Source organism: Zootoca vivipara, chromosome 2, assembly GCF_963506605.1.
Source record: "Zootoca vivipara chromosome 2, rZooViv1.1, whole genome shotgun sequence".
NCBI lineage: Eukaryota > Metazoa > Chordata > Lepidosauria > Squamata > Lacertidae > Zootoca > Zootoca vivipara.
The window spans coordinates 12014375-12031422 of NC_083277.1; the positions used below are offsets into that span (position 1 = coordinate 12014375).

The 17048-nt window shown below is 43.5% G+C and overlaps 1 protein-coding gene across 2 annotated transcripts; it reads right to left on the reverse strand.

The window, feature by feature from the left end:
• Nucleotides 1-323: 323 nt before the first annotated feature.
• LOC118080121 (zinc finger protein RFP) lies at nucleotides 324-13755 on the reverse strand. 2 transcript variants are annotated; one of them, XM_035105052.2, is made up of 7 exons: nucleotides 13289-13755; nucleotides 12248-12343; nucleotides 9613-9843; nucleotides 9258-9280; nucleotides 6794-6915; nucleotides 4753-4785; nucleotides 324-1422 (listed from the first exon to the last, which is right to left on the reverse strand). In XM_035105052.2, exons 1-7 carry the CDS (start codon nucleotides 13703-13705, stop codon nucleotides 914-916), a joined length of 1431 nt encoding a protein of 476 aa, XP_034960943.2. In that variant the 5' UTR covers nucleotides 13706-13755; the 3' UTR covers nucleotides 324-913. The 2 variants fall into 2 exon arrangements, with proteins under 2 accessions (XP_034960943.2, XP_060126768.1); XM_060270785.1 differs by lacking the exon at nucleotides 324-1422 and adding an exon at nucleotides 1726-2438.
• Nucleotides 13756-17048: the final 3293 nt, after the last annotated feature.

A 17048-nucleotide genomic window follows, 5' to 3' on the forward strand; every position in this document is an offset into this window, starting at 1 on the left:
CCACAGAGCCTAGGGCTTGCCGATCAGAAGGTCGGCGGTTCGAATCCCTGCGACGGGGTGAGCTCCCGTTGCTCCGTCCCAGCTCCTGCCAACCTAGCAGTTCGAAAGCACATCAAAGTGCAAGTAGATAAATAGGTACCCCTACAGCGGGAAGGTAAACGGCATTTCCGTGTGCTGCTCTGGTTTGCCAGAAGCGGCTTTGTCATGCTGGCCACATGACCTGGAAGCTGTATGCCGGCTCCCTTGGCCAATAACGCGAGATGAGCGCCACAGCCCCAGAGTCGGTCACGACTGGACCTAATGGTCAGGGGTCCCTTTACCTTCACTTAGGGGTGCAATCTGGACAGTTCTGCCAGGGGCGCAAAATCACCTAGCTATGACTTTGAGAGAGGCAAATGCTTTTAATATTTATGGGCAGAGCCTGGATCAGATGAGGAAGGAAAGGGATTCTGGCCTTGCTGAAGGAAGTGGAGGCCTTGCTGAAGGAAAAGGGAAACAGAGAGCAGGATTGAGGCTGAGTGATGCCCATTCAAAATTCAAATTTTATTCAGAATAGTTGATGGTATTGTCTACAGAAAGCTGTGTCACTGTCTTTCAGGAGGTTGAAGAACTAAATCAGAACAAGAGTGGGTGTGGGATTTTTTATTTATTTTAATGACTAGGTCGCTTCCGTTTACCTTTGTTCCTGCTGCACCAATTGAAGGCGCTGATTCCCAAGGGAGAACATGAGAGGCGAAAGGCAGGTTTCAGGACTGACAGGAGAGTCAAGCAATCGGTGCAGTTCACAAAAGCGGCCTGAGAAAAGAATTACACCATGACAGACACTCGGGTCAGCCAATCAGTGTTCTGCCAATACGGCTTCCCCTTTAGTGCCTCTGAGAAAAGTCTCGAGAACACTTGTCTGTCTCTACACTCAAGAGATTTTCAGGCGGCCTTTGGCAGACACATAAAACAAGGGCTGGAGGGTCTCTCCCGAGAAGGAGGCGTCTGAGAATGAGTGGAGGAGGACTGCTGTATCTGCATCGTAAAAGGACACCTTTCTCCCTTCAAAGTTCAGGGTCACTCGGAGCCTCTTGGGCTCCTTTCTTGGAACAGGGTCCTCATGGGGGGAGGATAAGTTGTACCCACCGCCCCACTTCCCCAAACCCCAGATCCCTTCCCTAGTATCAAAACAGAACTCGCCCTTCCTCTTCACAGACTTTCTGGCAACTCCCACCCCCCATCTCTCCTCTCTTCCCACAATGACCTCCCAGAAATGTCTGCCTGCTGTGAAACCCTCGCATCCCAGCACATAGCCATGTGTGTCAAATCTCTCAGGGTTGTTTGGCAGGTCTTGACGCACTTCTCCCTCTCTCACACTCTTTTGATCTGTTGACAGGACGAGGTAGGGATGTGCTGTGTCTGGATCCAAAGTTACTATTTCTGTGGGGGGGAAGAGCAGAGAAACGACATCAACTGGGAAGCTGAATTTGACAGAAATGTAATTCCCTCTGAAATGAACAGGGACTTCATTACCTGCGTTTGGAACTAAGATGCTCCACAAGTTCTTAATAATAATTCTTGAAACATCTGTATGGTTTGGGGGGAGTTGTTCCATCAAATGGCACCCTCCTATTTTCTGGTAATCAGGCCCAGCTCTAGCAGGCGATGCGCGCTGCGCCCGCCCACTAGGGCAGGGGTGCCGGAGCGATCTCCGCGCCAAGGTGCCAGGGCGCCCGACCTGCTTGAGATGGCCCTGCTGGTAATCGTTCTCTTAGAACTTGTGTAGTGTTCAAAACAAAATAAAAAAAATTCCTCCCAGTAGCACCTTAGAGACCAACTAAGTTTGTCATTGGTATGAGCTTTTGTGTGCATGCACACTTCTTCAGATGTGGTGTTGAGAGACTGGGAGTCAGAGCAGGAGAGCGTCAGAGGAGTCTGAAGTGCTATTGGAGACCCCCTTCACAGGCTTGCCGAAGTTCCCAGGTTCCTTTTAATTGTTATTATGAAGATTTATGGCTAAATGGTTAAGAAAGAGCTGGATGGTGAGCAGGAGAATGTCTTTATTCCCCCACCAAATTCTAGCTAAAGTTGATGTTATCCAGCACTCTGCGCATGAAGGAAAACTGTAGTTTGAGTCTGTGGCAGAGAAGGAGACAGAGGGAGGGGAGTTTTGGCTCTGTCAGCTTACAGCATTTGGCTGCCTCTCTGTGTGGACGCCAAACAGTGGATTTGCCTGTTGGGAATGTTGAAGAGCTCCTAATCTTATTTATATTGGTACTTAAACTAATATAGGACAAAATGCACTAGCCTCCATTGAGATCCTTCAAAATATCATTTTAATGTATGCCTGGTGTGGCGAATTTGAAACTGTTATGTTTTTGTTTCGCAACCGACCTATCGAAGGGTTAACCCAGACTCCTGGTTAACTGGCAGCAACGTTCCATGGGAGGCGTGGCCTGCATGGGGTTTAAAAATGGAAAGGGGAACCGTTATGTCAGTTGGCGGTTTTGTGTGGGAGCTTGGGTGGTTGTGGAGAAGGTAGATTTAGAGTAGATGAAGTAGTTGATAGGTATTCTGTTATTTGATTACCAAGAACGTTACCTGTGAAATTAAGTTTGTACCAATGTTACCAGAAAGCAACCATTAAGATTCAAGCCAATAAATATCCATCTTTAAAGTGTCATACCAGTTATCGTCTATTTCCTTTTCCAGCTAAGGTATTCAGGAACCCAGTTGGTGGGGAACTCTTTTAAACTGTCAAAACTGCCTTTTAGAGGAGAAAGGTTAGTTTGTGGCTGAGAGTGCACCAAGAAAAGGGGGGGGGCTAAGGGAGGAGACAGGTTCTGAATGATAATAAAGTTACCTCAGGAAGGAGGCTAGCTTTACAGTGAGGGAGTTTCTAGTGAAGTGAAACCCTTATCTGAGTACACATAGGAACAGTCTTATAGCCCCGAGTCTATATAGGTACCTGGCCACGTTTAGGCTGGAAGAGGACTCTCTTTTATTTTTGAAAACCTACAAGTGCTAGAGGGTTTAAAGAAAGGCTAGAGGGATAAGTGGGAGGTTTGAGTTACCTCAGAAAATCCCTGTTAGTGCTTTTAATAATTGAGAGGTCAAAGTTATAAGACTGAAAGAGAGAGGACTTTCGGCGCACCTGGTACTTTCATTATACACCTTTAGGCGCCAGGCAAAAACATTCCTCTTCAACCAGGCCTTCGGCTAATTGACATCTGATGCCCTTTTAAAATGTGTTGGCGGGGTGTGTGTGTTATTGGGTTGTTTTTGTTTTGATTATAGGATGGTGGACAGCTGGCTTACTAGCAGTACATGTGGAAAGGATCTAGGGGTCTTGGTGGACCACAAACTTAATATAAGTCAACAGTGTGATGCAGCAGCAGCAGCAGCAAAAAAAGGCTAATGCTATTTTAGGCTGCACCAACAGAAGTATAATGTCCAGATCAAGGGAAGTAATAGCACCACTCTATTCTGCCTTAGTCAGGCCACACCTGGAAAGTTGTGTCCAGTTCAGGAAGCCATAATTTAAAAGGGATGTTGACAAGCTGGAATGTGTGCAGAGGACCAAGATGGTCAAGGCATAGCTGTCAAGTTTTCCCTTTTCTCGCAAGGAATCCTATTTGGAATAAGGGGATTTCCCTTTTAAAAAAAGGGAGAACTTGACAGCTATGGGTCAAGGGTTCCGTATGAGGAACGACTGAAGGAGCTGGGTGTGTTTAGCCTGGAAAAGAGGAGAGTGAGAGGAGATATGATTGCCACCTTCAAATATCTTAAGGCTCTATCACATGGATGAGGGAGCAAGCTTTTTTTCTCCTGATCTGGAGGGCAGATCTTGAACCAAAGGCTTCAAGTTATAAGAAAGGACATTCCGACTAAACATTAATAAAAACTTTCCGGCAGTAGGAGCTGTTTGTGGAACGCACTCCCATAAGGTGTGGTGGACTCTCCTTCCTTGAGGTTTTTAAGCAGATGTTGGATGGCCATCTGTCATGGATGCTTTAGCTGAGATTCCCGCTTTGCAGGGGTTGGACTAGATGACCCTTGGGGTCCCTTCCATCTCAAAGACTGTATGATTATATGTATTTTATTTTGTGAACTCCCCTGAGACCTTTTGTATATAAATTTAATTAATTAATTAATTAAAATAATAAAAGGAAACCACTTGAAACTACTGACAAGAGAATTAGAGAAGTGTAACAATCTAAGTATAATTTATCACTTCCTGAAAGTGACAGAAAACCTATAAGGCAGACGTTGAAAGTGCTAGTAAAGGTAAAGGTAAAGGGACCCCTGACAATAAAGTCCAGTCGTGAACGACTCTGGGGTTGTGACGGTCATCTCACTTTACAGGCCGAGGGAGCCAGCGTTTGTCTGCTTCCACAGACAGTTTTTTTCCAGGTCATGTGGCCCGCATGACTAAGCCGCTTCTGGCGACACCAGAGCAGCGCACAGAAACGCCTTATACCTTCCCACCTATATATCTACTTGCACTGCATGCTTTCGAACTGCTAGGTTGGCAGGAGCAGGGACTGAGCAACAGGAGCTCACCCCGTCGCAGGGATTCGTACCGCCAACCTTTCGATTGGCAAGCCCAAGCAGCACAGTGTTTTAACCCACAGCGCCACCTGCGTCCCTGTGGAAAGTGCTAACTGGGGGGAAATGAGGCACGGACAGAAGAGCTGCAGTGGCCTCATCTTTTGAGAAGCAGATTCCATTTCTCCTGAAATTGTGCCTCCCTTTGACCCTGATATTTACCTTTTTGCAGCTGAAGTCCAGATCCCACAGTGTCTGGAGAAGAAAAGGGAATAGAGATTTAGAATCACACCATCATCCTGATAACTAATCTGGTAATGACAATATGAGCTCATGCAATTATAGCTGGGGAACTTTAGGTATTGTGGTGAACTTTAGGTATTGTGGACTACAGTTCCCATCATCCCTATCCATTGGCCTTGCCAGGTGGAGCTTATGGGAGTTGCCATTTAAAATGTCTGAAATCCACTACACTGACTATCCCTGCCAGGGCAGGGCCGATGTCAAGATTCAGGCCTGCTCAGACCTTAGAGGAGCAGCAGGACCCCCACAAGATCTCCACATGAGCAACAATTTTGAGGGGATGTAATAATAGTCGTAGTAGTAGTAGTAATATTTATACCCCACCCAGCCACTCTGTGCGGCTCACAGCATATATTGAAATATAGTAAAACATCAAACATTAAAAACTTCCCGATACAGGGCTGCCTTCAGATGTCGTCCATAAGTCAGATAGCTGATTTATCTCCTTGACATCTGAAGGGAGGGCATTCCACAGGGAGGGCGCCACTACTGAGAAGGCCCTCTGCCTGGTTCCCTGTAACCTCACTTTTTGCAGTGAGGGAACTGCCAGAAGGCCCTCAGCGCTGGACCTCAGTGTCTGGGCTGGACGATGGGGGTGGAGACGCTCCTTTAGGTATACTAGGCTGCGGCCGTTTGGGGCTTTAAAAGTCAGCACCAACACTTTGAACTGTGCTCGGAAACATACTGGGAGCCAATGTAGGTCTTTCAAGACCGGTGTTATGTGGTCTCGGCGGCTGCTCCCTGTCACCAGTCTAGCTGCCGCATTCTGGATTAGTTGTAGTTTCCGGGTCACCTTCAAAGGTAGCCCCACATAGAGCGCATTGCAGTAATCCAAGCGAGAGATAACCAGAGCATGCACCACTCTGGCGAGACAGTCCGCCGGCAGGTAGGGTCTCAGCTAGTGTACCAAATGGAGCTGGTAGACAGCTGCCCTGGACACAGAATTGACCTGCACTTCCATGGACACCTGAGAGCCCAAAATGACTCCCAGGCTGCGCACATGGTCCTTCAGGGGCACAGTTACCGCATTCAGGACCAGGGAGTCCTCCTCACCTGCCCGCCCCCGTCCCCCCAAAACAGTACTTCTGTCTTGTCAGGATTCAACCTCAATCTGTTAGCCGCCATCCATCCTCCAACCGCCACCAGACACTCACAGAGCACCTTCACCGCCTTCACTGGTTCTGATATGAAGGAGAGGCAGAGCTGGGTATCATCCTCATACTGGAGAATGCCCAGCCCAAATCCCCTGATGATCTCTCCCAGCAGCTTCATATAGATGTAAGATCCAGACATCCCTGTTCTAGGACTGGAGTTCTCAACCCCAGTCCCCTCTGCTGCTGGCTCGCTCTTTGACAGCCTCCATCCTTCCCTCCTTCCCTCCTTCTGCCAGCTTTACATCAATCTCTAGGCCAGAGGAACAGAAGAGACACCCAAAAGGCTATAAGGTGAGGCTACTTGGGAAATGGGTGAAGAGTGTGAAAGCACCTAATGTGTGGTGAGTCATGTAAAGCAGTAAAATACAACATTTTACAGACAAGGGTTACTTTCCTGGGGATTGTTCATAAAGTCATGCAAAATCACAATTCCCTACTGAATCACCCCCTCCATCAAACATCTTGGATGGCCCCACAAGAGCCTCTCCGAGCCAAGTAAGCAATGCAGAGGGATTTAAAGCGATTTTCGTGGAGGGATTAAAAGCCTCCAGAGCCTGACAATTGATGGTTCCTATCTATCTATCTATCTATTTATATTTGTGATTCACATAAAGCTGTGATTGTGTAAGTAAAATTAGAGTAGGGTGAGAGTCATTTGTATATGAAAGTGTGGCATCCTGATAGTGAAAGAGGATGAATACATAAATCTCATTTTCCTGGCATGGCTAATATTCCACATGACCTGGAGGCTGTCATGAACACTTCTAAACATCCAGTAAACAATCCTTACAGGCCTTCTTTACTACCTCTGAATTTCTTCATGACTCCCTCCAGGAAGGGATTTATATCGCAGAAGTCCCAGATCTTCCACTTCAGGGCAGGAGGAAAAGCCACAGGAGGATCCTCTAAGTTCTCCTTCATCTGACAGCTGGGGAAGAAGAACAAAGTCAACCCAACATCCTTCCAATGCAAGGAGCTTTCTGACTAGGCATATGTCTCACCCTGATGATAAAGGCATGATGGATATATCATGTAGACTTGGGAGCAGAGATCTTCCTATGGCAAAAGGGAGAATCTAGATGACGTCTGGGTCTAGAAAGCATCGAAGAAGTTGGAGAAAAAACGACACACACCTGCTTCCATAATACCGGTACATGGAAGGAAATATATGAAGATTAGATTGAAGGTAAAGAAGCTGATATATGCAAATTAATTTTTAGAATCTAGAAAGCATCTAAGAAGTTGAAGGAAAACCGACACAAACCTGCTTCCATAATACATGGAAGGGAATATATGAAGATAAGACTGAATGTATGCAAATGAATAATTTAGAAGAAAAATTAACAATACTAGGTCCTTAGAAAGAGAACTACATCAGTTTTAGTGAATGGTTTCAAATGATTAAAATTATTAATATTTTTAGCCCAGTGGTTACATATAGAGTAGGGAGAAATATTAGAAATTAAAGCTGTATTTTCCAAAGATTTAAAAAAGCTGTTTGGGGGGCAAGGCTCTCAGCGGCTACTGTTGACGATGGCTGGGTCAAAGGCTGTGGTGCCTCTGAACTCCAGTTGCTGAAACCACCAGAGGGGAGTGTCCTCTGGGGTTGGAAACCTGCTGGCAGGTTTCGCACTGGCATCTGGTTAGTCACTGTGAAAACAGGATACTGGACTAGATGGGCCAATGGCCGGATCCAGCAGGGCCCTTTTTTACATTCTTATGGCTGAGGAATAATAATAATAATAAATAATAATAATAATAATAATAATAATAATAATAATAAAAATAAACAACTTTTATTTGTATCCTGCCCTCCCCAGCCAAAACTGGGCTCAGGGCAGCTAACATCAAATATATAACATTGGTATAAAATCAAAAAATAATTAAATTACCTCCTAAAAACAAGTCAGGATCAAATTAAAATCTAGTTAGATGGCTTTCTGCAGGATTAGGGTTGGGAACAGTAAATGCTCATCAGGCCCAACTGTTTCCACTGTTCTTATATGAGCCTATGTGTAGTGGTGACTTTCTAGTGATCTATGGAAGGGAATCAGGTACTCATAATTATGTGTGCCTGTAGAGGATGTCTGAGCTTCGTGGCTCCCTTGATATACCTCTGCTGCCTGAATTATGAAAATCCTGGTCTTGGACATAGGTTTCTGGGATGATTACTGACTCCATCTCTTTCCACCTTTAAAACACGTTTCAGTCTGGGTTGCAAGAAACAGGCCTGTGTTGCCATTTGTTTCATGCCTGGCTGTAAAACATTTGGCTCAATAGATCTGGGTAAAAGGGCATCTGTTAATCTTCCTTCCTGTTAGCCTTTGAAAAGCTGACAAACTTGTTTTCTGACAAGACACTGTTAATCTATGCAAGAATTCCTGGGCTCCTTTCCTTTCTTTAGTTGTAGTCTCTTTGAAGTCCAGGAAGTTTTATTAGCATCTTGGTGTTAGTTCCAGACCTTCCCAACAGTATCAGATTCAAGGTGGGAGGAAACCTGGGAGGGGTTTTAGAAGTTAGGATGAATTCTATTGGATGATTTGAATCTTTGTAACCTTTTGATATTGTAATAAAAAGATCTGGTGAAGGGAAAGAGGGAGGCACTTTTCCTCCCAGAGATTTGCTGGTTGAATCTTTGGTCCTTTGTCTTTGTTCTCAATGTGGTATTCCCACACCTATGAAAATGCTGGGAGGCCTCTTTCATACTAGTTCTTATACAAAAAAAAGAAGGGGAGTCAGGCTGAGCCCTGACCAAAGGCCTGGTGGATTAACTCCGTCTTGCAGGCCCTGCGGAAAGATGTCAAATTCCGCAGGGTCCTGATCTTTTGTGGCAGAGCGTTCTACAAGGCCGAAAAATAAGACTTCTTAGCAGCTTTCACTGCCATCTCATAGGCTTTCATAAACATCCTATAGGAAGAACCTATAGAAGCCTGAAATAAGCCTGAAATATTTAAGAGTAAGTTATAGTAAAGATATTTACAAGCCCCTTTGGGATGTCCCCTTTTCTGTATCTATTCCAGAGTAAATGAATCTATCAGGGAAAAGGCAGGAATATGTAATGGAGGGGAATGAGGAATGGCTTCCTTCCCATGATTGCGGATGAGACCAATAGCTACAAATGACTACAAAAAAGTGTCCCTATTTTTGTCTGTGATCTTGTGAAATGGATGGTGGCATCCTAAGCTATCTCTAGAAGGAGGAACTGGAGAGTGAGTTCCTCTCAAGAACTTTTCTAGCAACATAATAAGGCAGGGGTTTTCCATCACTTACCTCTGCAAGAAGCTACTGATATCCTGGAACGAAAGAAAGAAAGATATCAGTGGAGCCATTTCTGCAGTCAGTTATAAATAATAAGCAGTTGAGTGCCACCTGCTGGGAATCACAGGGTTGGAAAGCAGTACTGCTTTTTATCTGGTTGGTCAATGCAAGAACACAATGCTAGAATGAAGGGACCTGTGTTTTGATCTAGCAGAGCCCCTTTTGCCACCCCGGGACTGACACCTTTCACCCATCATGTACTGTTTTCTTTCCAGCAGCATTTTTATTGGGGGAGGGGGGAAGCATAAGAAATGTCTGTTGTTTGAAGCAGCACACTCCACCCTCTCACATCAAGACCAGGCCTCACCTGCAGGAGTTCACTGGCTGGTTCCTGAAGCTTCTCCTCCATCTCCAGAATGAGGCTTTCAAGAGAGTAGAGTTCCCCAGAGAGTCTGGACAGGTGCTCCTCCTTTTTTGCTGCAATCTCCTTCTCCACTTCTGCCATCTGAGCCAAAAGAAGTTTCTCTTGTTCTTCCAGAAACTGGTGCAGTCGCCTGAACACAGCCACCATCTTTTCCCTCTCTGCATCTGTTTGTTTCTGCAGCAAAGAGGTTGAAAGAAGAGAACAGTGGGCCAATATCAGGCATCTACTCTGCTGTTGCAGGATGAAGAGGCCAGTTATCGAAATTCCCTTGGAAGGCAACTTCTGACATATTCAGCAGAGAAAGAACTTTGTAAAAAACGGGCTTCCGGTTTGCCTGCGAAGGGGAAATGGTGACGAGGAATGGAGCGTCTGCTTAAGTGGTAAAAAGAAGTGAGCATAAATTGAAAGCCTTTGCGGATGATCTGGTATTTACTGTGGAAGATCCGAAATACTCCCTTCCAAAAGTAATGAATACAGTACAAGAGTTTGGACAAGCGGCAGGATTTAAACTAAACAAAAACAAGACCAAATTGCGATTAAAAAACCTTAAAGAACATTAAAGGAAAGAAGTAACAGAAATGATAGGAATAGAAGCATATAAAAATATAAAATATTTGGGAATATGGATAACAGCAAAAAAACATGAATATATATAAAGACAACTACGAAAAATGTGGCATGAGGTAAAAAGAAATTTGGAAATATGGAATAGGATGAACCTTTCTTTACTGGGAAGAATTGCAGCAATAAAAATGAATGTACTTCCAAGGATGTTATTCCTCTTTCAGACAGTTCCAGTAATAACAGGGAATGCATGCTTCAAAGAGTGGAAAAGAGAGATTTCAAGATTTATCTGGAGTGGGAAAAGGCCAAGGATAAAAAATAAGATTCTTACAGATCTGAAAGAAAGAGGCAGATTCTCACTTCCAGATTTAAAATTGTATTATGAAGCTGCATCTCTAACATGGATCCGGGTTTGGATCAAGTTAGACAAAGAGGAAATAACAGAACTGGAAGGACATGACAATAGGTTTGGATGGTATGCTTACCTATGGTATGGAAAAGCGAAATCCCTGTTCAAAGTTTGGGAAAAATATAAAGAACTATTGGAACCCAAGACACCCTGGTGGCATTATCACTTAAAACACTGGCAAGAAGGGGAGAATGGCCAACATATAGAGAATTACTGGTAGAACAGGAGGGAAAACTAAAATTGAAAGAATATGAAGAAATCAAGGAACATTTTCAAAGTTGGTTGCACCATAGACAGCTAAAGGATATTTTAAAAGAGGAGAATAAAAGAGGTTTTTCATATTCGGTTTCCTAATTCCAAAAGGAAGAAATTTCTAAATTGTTAAAAAAAGGCATACACTATGCTTTTGGAGTCACAATAGGTCACAATATACAATTCGAAGATTGGATAAAATTGTGGAAAGTAAATTTGAAATTTACGGATTGTATATTCTTGAGAGAGAATTATATGAAGATGATGTATAGATGGTATATATCAGGCATGTCCAACAGGTAGATCGCGATCTACTGGTAGACCACAGGGTGCTCCTGGTAGATCATGGTTGATCTCTGGCCCTTCAGTGATCTCCTTACAAAAAAGAAGGGGGGGACCCAACTTTGGCTTCCTAAATGAAAGCTCAACAACTTTGGCTTATTACAAAAATCTCAAGCTCCACAACTTTGGGGAGATCACTGCCAGTCTTTTTACGACAATGAGTAGATCACTGCCAGTTTTTTTATACTGTGAGTAGATCACAGACTATTGGGAGTTGGACGTCCCTGGTATAACTAGCAAAAATGTATAAAAATGAACATAAGAAGTGTTGGAGGTGTGAGGCTGAACATATTGGGAAATGATATACAATTAATTGAAAAAAAATGCTGAAAATAACATTTGCTAGGTATTTTAAGTCAAGATTTGCCAAAAGAGAAGAGGACATTATTTATGTATGCCACAACGGCGGGAAGAATTTTAGTGGCACAAAACTGGAAGACGGGAGAAATTCCAACAAAAGAACAATGGCAAGAGAAAATGATGAACTATGCAGAAATGGCAAAACTGACAGACAGATTACGAGAAAAGGACAACAGTGGGAACCTTTTATATTACCGGTATATTTGCAGAAACAAAGAAAAAACATTGACTTGATGACAGGACTTAAATAAACATGCACACTTCTTTTGATATAGAACATTTAAAATAAAGAGAAATGATATGTAGCGGATTGGTTGAAACAGCAGCATGTGATAAAGGGGGTAATAAACCAGAAATGGGAGCTGGGGGAAGCCTGAGAGGGATGGGAATGAAGATTTGTAACATGTATGCTATTGATATGAAATGTTTGTTAAATCAGAAAAGAAAGTCAATAAATTTTTTTAAAAAATAATAATAATGAGAAATTCGTAAAAACATACAACCCCACTCCCTCCTTTAAATGGTCTTTCATGCTCTGTGGGAGATTAGATTGTTCAAAAAGAAACTTCTTTCTGTATTTCATATTCATTTCCCCAGATTTTGATTGAAGACTACAGCACTTTTTCACCTTAAAGTAACAGTGATGCTTACAAGCAGGTCTTGGCTTTCCTTTTCTGCATCTGCTTTAAGTTCCAGAATTTTCTCTCTTTCCTTCCACACATTGTCTAGGCAGCTGCTGATTTGATCCTGAAAAGAAAACAAAAATCAAAGTTGGGTTGCTTTCTTCTTTGTTGGGACTTTTAGTATTCATAATAACAGGAACGTGGAATCATATGCTTGCTCCCTGCTCCAAAGACTGTGGTCTTTGCCTCGGGCCCCCAAGTGCCTTCTTCATTCAGGGAGCCTGTGGCGCAATGGGTCAGTCAGAAGGTTGGTGGTTCGAGCCCAACCAGGTATGGCTGTGGGCAGAATTCCTACATTGCAGGGGGTTGGACTAGATGACCCTTGGGGTCCATGCCACCTGCACTGCCCCACCCTCCAGCCCTTTCCTAAGGGAGCTGATTCCAGAGGAAGAACTGTGGGTGATTTACTGCTGCATGCCTGCAGGGGGACATTGGGGGCACTGTAATCCCCCGGAAAGGAAAAAAGAAATGTTTATTGAACAGAGTATCAAATGTTTATTTCTTTCATTTATTTTATATAATTTTTAATAAACTTTCTGTTTTACCATATAAAATGCTCATTTTAACATCCTTAAAATATCAATGACTTCCCTTCTTTTTTTCCATGGTTCATTCCGCATATCATAAATCCCTGCATATTTTACAAAAACTAAACCATTCAATATTCCATTATTGAATCCATCAAAACTTATTTACAGTTGAATTTATCATAATGCTGCCAACGTTTTCAAGTGTAGAGTTATTTCCCATATTTTCAATAAACGTTTTCCAATATTCTTTAAACGTATGTTCTTCTTGTTCTCTTATTCTATATGTTAGGTCTACAAGCTGCGCATATTCTGCCAGCTTAAGTTGCCATTCTTCTTAGTTGGGACCTCGCTCATATTTGGCTTCATGAAAGCTCTTGCTGGCTAGTGACTCTTTCACTGCCGGAGGGGAGAATATATTAAAACATTTTCTTGCAACACCCCCTCATCAAACCCAAAGGAAACCCAGAGAGATTTCCTACCTTGTACTCCTGGGACGCCTCCTCCAGAAGAATTGCCTCGTGGCTTTTGTGCTCCTTGGATACAATACACAGGAAACAGATGGGGCTTTCGTCCTCCTTGCAGAAGAGCTTCAGGGGCTCCTGGTGCTTTTCGCAGACCATCCCCTTTCCTTCGGCCTCCTTTTCACCTTGAATATGGAGTTTTTCCAAAACATTTGCCAGCGGCCGATTGGGGATGAGATTCCTGTGCTGAATGATTTCTCTGCACTGAGGGCAGGACGCCGCTCCCTCGGATTCCCCCCAGCACTGGATCAGGCAGGATCGGCAGAAGTTGTGCCCGCACTCCGGAATGATCACTGGATCCCTGAAACACTCCAGGCAGATGGGGCAAGTGGCTTCCTCGCAGAGATCCTGCATGGGACCCCCAGAAGTAGCCATGGCTACTGCCACGCCAGCAAGAGAGAGAGAGCTGGTTTCGTTTTCCCTGTATTACGTCTGCAAATGGGCGTGTTTCCTTTCCAGGAAATTCAGACCCGATGGCTCGAGATCATGGGAATAAAGCCACAAAGGGGGGGGGGACTTTTATTAAAGAAAATCACGCCGTTGCGCTGTTATTTCTGCGCTTGCCAAATCTATAGCCCACCCCCTTCCTTATGCAGAGCCACCTCAGTCACATGGAACTATCTACGCACCTCATTAATCGACCATAGGTAATACTGATATGATCGCTGCAGGCTTCATTAACAATAACACCCCACCCCCACCCTGGAAGAACAAAAATGATAAAAGCCGTGGTTCTGTCCAATCCTGTCTGAAAAGGGAAATAAAATGTATCGACCTACATAAAGCTCTGTACTGTACAGGAAAACCACAAGAAATCACTTGTTACACTTGTTACGTTTGAATTATAAAACTGCCTGTATCTTGCTTTGATCCTTGAATACTGTATCACCGAAATGCATATGTTTATTTCTCCTTTGCAACTTCTGTATCCCAAGATATGTGTGAACGTTTCCCTTATGACATTCTGCACACCCCCTCCACTGGTCTTCCCAACGTGTTTACGTAAGAACTCACAGACACAATTGATTCAGAAAAAGGATTTTATTAGGCAAATAAAGCTGTAGGGCAGTACATATATACGTACATGTGCCGGCCATAAAATCTTATCAGGCGGGTTGCGCCCGGAATCGGACCCTTTTTAACCCTAGATTTTCTACAACAGGAATTTATATGTTAAAAAGAAATGGCATAAATCCTGGCTGCCGATTTAAGGATAAAATATTCCAAGGAGATGGAAGCGATTTTTTTTAAAATGAGCTTCATGTCAGTCTCAGATTTATTTGAAAGCCAGTGAATGAATCTGAATCTTGCAAGCCCCTCCCACCCAATTGCCAAACCAGCCACTGGGATGTGCGTTCCCATGGGACAATTGAACACCTATCCGCAGCCACTGAGAACATGAGATGGAGGCTGGGGGATGCTCTTCAGCTCCAGCGTCTTCCCAGTCCTGTCCACCCACTCGTCCCACCTCCAGCCCCTCTGTGCTCTTGAAAAAAATAGTTCATCAAAGCCTCCAGAATTCTCTCTTCAATCCCCTCCCCAGTCCCATTATCCTTATCATTTGTTCTGGCAAAGCAGGTAATATTTTAGCTCCTGCTCAGAACAGACCCATTGAAGTCAATAGGCATGACTAATTTAGGCTCATTCATTTCAATGGGCTTACTCTGAGTAGGACATACTTGAAACCAACCCAGAGTGTGTATACAAGACACATCCTGGGTTCCCAATTTCTCCTCCTCTATATTATATCAGACATTATCATGGCCTGAGCCTGAGGCCTGATCAAGTCTTTCTTTCAGACTGGGTTACTGCTCCCCCCCCCCATTATGTTTTATTGTAATTTTATTGGTGTTAGCCACCCTGAGCCCGGTCCTGGGTGGGGAGGGCAGGGTTTAAATAAAATTATCATCATCTTATAGTGCTATCATACGTCAGAATAAAAGCTGAACAACTTTGGGAATTGCCTTTAAAAAGCTCAACAATTTTGGTGGTTTCCTTTTTATAAAAAAGGAGGTCAACAACTTTTGCGGTCTCCTGGTTTTATCTGGATCCCACTCTAGAAGATCATTAAAATCTGGAGGAAATTGGTTTCCCACTCCCTAAACTCCACAAGCATTTTAGAGAAAAAGCACCCCCAAATGTCATCTTTGATATGACAGCTAACTGAGCCTGAAATATCACCTGTGAGGAATGCCCCAAATAATTTAGAGTTAGTGAGGCGTCTTATCAGCACATTCCCCGGTTTATTTCCTGGTACTAAATCAAAGGTTTTGTTGTAAAAATTTGCAGAGCTACACGGTCCTAGAATTAAGTGGATCCTTGACCCAGGAAGAGTCCAGGTATCCTGGCAGGCAGACGAAGTTTGAGCGTCTCCTGCCTACCAAATAACAGAGGCCAAACCAGGACGTACGAAGCAAGGTACTTTATTAATTAAATAATAAAGCTATTGCAATAGCGATCCGTCCACACAAGCAAGTTGAAGTGAAGGGACCCCGAACAAAGGAAGCTTCACAAATTTATAGGTTTCATTTCCAATAGTACAGAATTGCATAAAAGGTGGGGAAATGGGTTCTGGGAGGGGGTAATCGCGAGAGGACAAAGGGGTTGATGGAATTCTTGATGTAAGATATCATGGTGATAGTCCAGGTAATGATTATGCATGTCTCCTTATTGTTTGACAGGAAGACTCTGCGGATGTGGGAAGATTGTTGATAACACCTGTTTATCAAATAAAATTGTTGTTCTCACTGAAAGTGTGTATTTGAGTCGTGCTCTTTTAGACTGGCTAGGTGGCAGTGTGGTATCAAGAAGAAGTGGAAACAGTCCGTAAAATATGTTGTGCCACAGAGGTGCCTATTAACTTGCAACAAAGTTTATACAAATATTCAACGTTTGCAATAGAGAGAAAAGACTACACTTAAAGTTAAAGAAGAAGAAGATATTATACAGTAACTAATAATACACAGAGAGGATACAATTCTAACAGCGGTAAAACGTTCACAGTTCAGAGCGATGTTTGACAGCTTATAACATTTTATCAAAGACAACGAACTAAAAGCTTAGAAGGGTGCATAAGTGGAAACCTTTGCAAATAGTAGAGTCAAACAATTAATTCTTCAGGATGGCAGGATTTTTTAAACAGGTACAATTTGATAGAAAGGTTCAAGGTATCAGTGCAAGGTTATATTATTGTGGTTTCGTAAATAGATACAGTTTCATACAGAGTAGAGAATAGGGAGATGCATCGGGTAACATGATAGAGGACACCATAACATTACTAAAGGAACAACGGAATAGTTTATTAGGGATAAATATATATATCTTAAAAAGGTCCATGGTTCAGCTGAATCTGGGTCATGAAAAGTACAAGGGAGGGCACCTCAGGCGGGGATTTGGGAGGGTGGAAGTTCCGAGAATGGGTGATCGTTATCGTTTTTGGTTATCTGGCTGGAGGTGCGATTATGCAAGTTTCCATGTGGGTGTGAGACAGGATTTAGCAATGGGTTATGTAAAAGGGTGCGTGTGTTTTCCAAGAGGTCTGGAGGAACTGTCTGGGTCAGCAGGGGATTAATTTACCTTGATACGGCAGAATAGGCTTCTCTTGACTTTTGAACCATGAAGTCAAGAAAATGGCTTCTCTCTGGCTAAACTGTCCCCTCTCTGTACATTGGTAGTCTCGTAATGCATGGGGGCAAATTCCTCTTACCCTGCCCCTTAT

Excerpts from the sequence above, each read along its gene's own strand:
- LOC118080121 (XM_035105052.2), bottom strand. The coding sequence starts at position 13,705 with ATGGCTACTTCTGGGGGTCCCATGCAGGATCTCTGCGAGGAAGCCACT. Across the intron at positions 6,916-9,257 it reads ATCAGTAGCTTCTTGCAGAG|CTGTCAGATGAAGGAGAACT; the intron begins GTAAGTGATGGA and ends CTTCTTCCCCAG. Across the intron at positions 4,786-6,793 it reads AGTCATGAAGAAATTCAGAG|ACACTGTGGGATCTGGACTT; the intron begins GTAGTAAAGAAG and ends TTTCTTCTCCAG.